The 4044-nt window shown below is 27.5% G+C and overlaps 1 protein-coding gene across 1 annotated transcript in view; it reads left to right on the top strand.

Annotated features, from left to right (window-relative positions):
• LOC107015514 (probable prefoldin subunit 3) overlaps positions 1-3029 on the top strand; it is a gene marked incomplete at its 5' end in the record, with an annotated part of 34989 nt that extends 31960 nt beyond the window's left edge. The window contains 2 exons of the mRNA XM_027912233.1: positions 2343-2462; positions 2563-3029. Coding sequence (XP_027768034.1) covers positions 2343-2462; positions 2563-2715 — 273 coding nt within the window. The remainder of the gene's footprint in view (positions 1-2342; positions 2463-2562) is intronic.
• Between the last annotated feature and the right edge of the window lie 1015 nt (positions 3030-4044).

Raw genomic sequence — 4044 nt, 5'->3', positions numbered from 1 at the left:
GTTTAAGGCGGGGTTGGGGTGGGGGGGGGAGGGTACATTTATAGTGACTATTCCTCCCTAATGCAATTATGCCCTTTCTCAGGTATCTTCAACCACTTCTCTTTTCTTTGGTGCACACCCATAAATATCCATCAATATATGTTTCAGTTTTTGCCCTTTTGTGTATTTAAGCACTTGTTTCTTATTCAAGCAATTTTTTCTTCAATACAAATGCTTTTGCAATTTATAATCATGGGCCATTTTTCACCTCCCTTTAATTTTACCACAAAAAACATTTCCACTCTACTTCACTTTCTACCATTGTTTTCATTTTGCTTCTTGACATAGTGCATTAAGGATCAACTTTTGGATCAAACAAAGCCATGATATCAATAAAAAGAGATTCTTCTCAATATGTGGCTAATAACAAAAAAAACGAAGTCTTAATGGGGCTAGCATCCTTTGATGCTTATGCTATCATCACCACCTGGGCTCCACAAAAATTTGCAATATCATTAACTATTTAAATTGAAACTTAATAAAATTGTCTTATACTTGAGGGAATGATTTTTACTTTAGTTTTATTCATCTTGTTTAAAAATTTAATAGATTAGTTTGTACTTCGTCCCTAATTTTATTCTTATTCAAAACATTGAATTAATTACATTTAAAGGATGAAATAGTAAAATTGTCATTTTATTTATTGTTCATTAAGGGCAGGGTCAACTTTGATTTTTAAGGCATATGCCTTAGGCGAGGCCTCAAATTTTTACTGAGAACAAATTATGTGTTAATTTTTTTCTATGAAAAAAAAAATTGTACATAATAAAAATTATATTTTTATAATGTATATATATATATGGATTAAGCTCTTTAGTAGGCCTTGGTGCAATAAAATGTTATTAGAGAACTATGACCATCTCCAACCCTGCTCTATTTTACCATTCATGCTCTTTGTTTTACTTTTTGAATATTATATTATTATTTCTACTTTTTGGTTATTAACATTATCTTTAATACAAGGCTATTAATTAAATCTCTAATATATGCAATTCTTTTTAAATTTAATATAACATTTTAAAAATATTTTATTTTATATATACTACTTTCATCTCGAATTAATAATATTTTGCATATTTCCTTAACTTTCGTCACTTTGTGATACAATTTGATGTTATATTAATTTCCACTATGAAGAATGCACAAAATTTAAATGATAAGATAAAATTTTTAATTTAAAAATATAATACATAACATAATAATTTAAATACAAGATAACGATAGACACAATGCATAACATAATAATTTTTAAAATCACAACAATAATTTAGTAATCCGATAAGTCGTTTCTAGATTTAACGATATTCAGAAAAGGAATTAGTGTATGATTTAAAGAAGTTTGACTGTGATTGCGGTTGTACTTGTTGATTTCTTTTTTCAATTATTCGTAGTTGTTCTTTAGAAATTTAGAATAATATATAATTTAATTTTAAATAAAAATTTCAAAAAATTAAATTTTATATTAGATGAAATTATGTAGGACGATTATTCATAAAAAAAAGAAAGAAAAGATTTACATTATGGAATAACAAAACCAAAAGGAAACATAAATAATAATATAATATTGAGGACAGAAAAAAATTCTGTTTTAGAGAGTAAAATAGAGAATTGGGTTGGAGTTGGTTGTCTGAAAAAAATAGAGAACTCTATATTTGGAGTGTAAAATAGAGTGTAGAGTTGGAGATGCCTATTCTCCTATTGTTTTAATTTGTTTGTTTGATTTTGACTAGACAAGAATTAAGAAAATAAAAAAGACTTTTGGATCTTATGATCTTAAACTTAAAAGTACGTAGAATATATTAATATGTTCTTTGATCTTGTGTTCTTAAATATGATATGTGTAAAGTTAGAATTAGGAAGCTATGAAAAAGAAAAAAAAATTATTTCTAATTATTATAAGAATATTAACTCAAGGTCGATATTCAATAAATGGCCACATTGCTGACACCATCTCTGTAAGAATTTAGTTTGTGTATTTCTGAATGCTTAACTGATCTAGCAAGAATTGAGGAATTTGTTTGTTAATTGGTCGATGGTGTACTTCACGTATGAATTGAACATGAACTGAACAAATTCTGAAATGTGTATACTGAAGTGCAGTACAGTTATATTCTATTTTTGATAGCTTTTTGGTGTTTTTAGAAGGTTGAAGTAGTATACGACTCTTACACCTTAACGAAAATGGTATCAACACAGATGAGAAGTCCACGTAATATAGTTTGGCCACAATTTTGTTTCCTTGATTATTCATTTGAAATGTCCTTCCATTAAGTTTATTCCTCTGGTTTGCTGCTTGGTTGCAGGCCCTAATTGCTGATTTTGAAGTGTCAGAAGGGATTTATTCTCGGGCAAGAATTGAAGAATCTGATTCGGTGTGTCTATGGCTTGGGGCAAATGTTATGCTGGAGTATTCATGTGAAGAGGTATCTGTCTGGTAATTGAAACGAGACCTTCCTGTATCCTTGAATACTGTCATATTTGTAGTGCTAATCAAGAGATATTGTTGCATGTTTGATGGAGCAGGCTACTACCCTTCCTAAGAAAAACATGGAAAATGCAAAAGCCAGCTTAGAAGTTCTTGTTGCGGATCTACAATTTTTGAGGGATCAAGTGACAATCACTCAGGTCCATTCTGCTTTAACTCTTATCTTAGACTATAACTTGGGCAGTGTTTAATTGTCTTTACTATGCAAGAAAATGATATTGCTTTATATCCAAAAAAGAAATTGATTTGTAAATACCTGTGAATGCATCTAATGTTGGAAGTGAGCAAATTTATGAAGCAAAAGCTTTTAGTAGCTCAAGATCTCACTTTTCAGATTCCATTGTGGAAGTGACAATTTTTTCTGAAGAATTCGCCATAATATATACCTAATGGTATAAAAAGCGTAAAACAGAAAACAACTCTAAGGTCTGTTGGGGCTTTAAGCGCAAAAAGCAAATAAAGGGTGGGTTTTATTGAAAAAAAATGCAAATGGAGAAAACATACAAATATATCATATATTATTATAAGAGGGAACAAAAAAAGTTAAAAGTTGAATTACGATTTTACCCTTATTATAAATTAAAATATTAAAAAAATATTTAACTATTTAATTTAAATATTAAGTTACATTATTTTAATGGAAATGTTAATGACTTTTGCACTTCTTTAGAATAATTCTTAATAAAATATCTAATTTAATTTATTTTCTTGAAAAATTTACCCTTTAAATAGATACATGTATATGATTTATCTTCTAAATTAATTTATGTTCTTAATTAATATTTGTCTTAAATTTTTGTAACACTTGACCTTTCAACTTTGTAAGTGAATCTTCATATTCCAAAGCTATATTTTTTCCTATAAATACAATCTTTTAACATTATTTTTATAGGAAGATTTATATGTGATACAATTTTTGTGTGTGGAAGACTAGAGAAGCTTTAATCAAATGAAGAAAATTTCAAGGCAAGAAGATTTATGTCAAGATTACAAGGCATAGTATGATTCTACTAAAGTATCGAAGCTTGATGTATTTTTTTCTTTTACTTATTTGTCGAGATTGGAATTATGGTAAGACCCCTCCATTTATGTAGTTAAATATCACTTCCATTAACTTGTCTTCCAAATATTTTAATTTTTTATGGTCAAAAGTTGAATGTTTATTTCTAAAACTTTGTTTCAATTTGCATTATCAAGAAAAAACAGGAAAAAGATTGTCTTAGAATTTTTCTATTTTTCGTTGGTTGCGTTATGCTAAACTTGCTCCTATATATGATACTTTATCTTTGTATTTGTAATTTTATTTTAAGAATATATTTGATTGAAGGGTGTGTTTTTTGCTTTAGAAAATGAGACAAATACAATCATAAAAATAGTGTATAAGACATGCAAAACAATTAATGCCTACAAGATTTTCTAATTTCAAATTATTAATAATTACATTTATGCATTTTAAATTTTAAATATTTGTAAAGAATCATTCTTACATGTGCTTGTGGATAAAATCTATAGTTTTTCGA

This window comes from Solanum pennellii, chromosome 1, assembly GCF_001406875.1.
Source record: "Solanum pennellii chromosome 1, SPENNV200".
Lineage (NCBI taxonomy): Eukaryota > Viridiplantae > Streptophyta > Magnoliopsida > Solanales > Solanaceae > Solanum > Solanum pennellii.
This window is presented reverse-complemented; position numbering and strand designations above follow the sequence as displayed.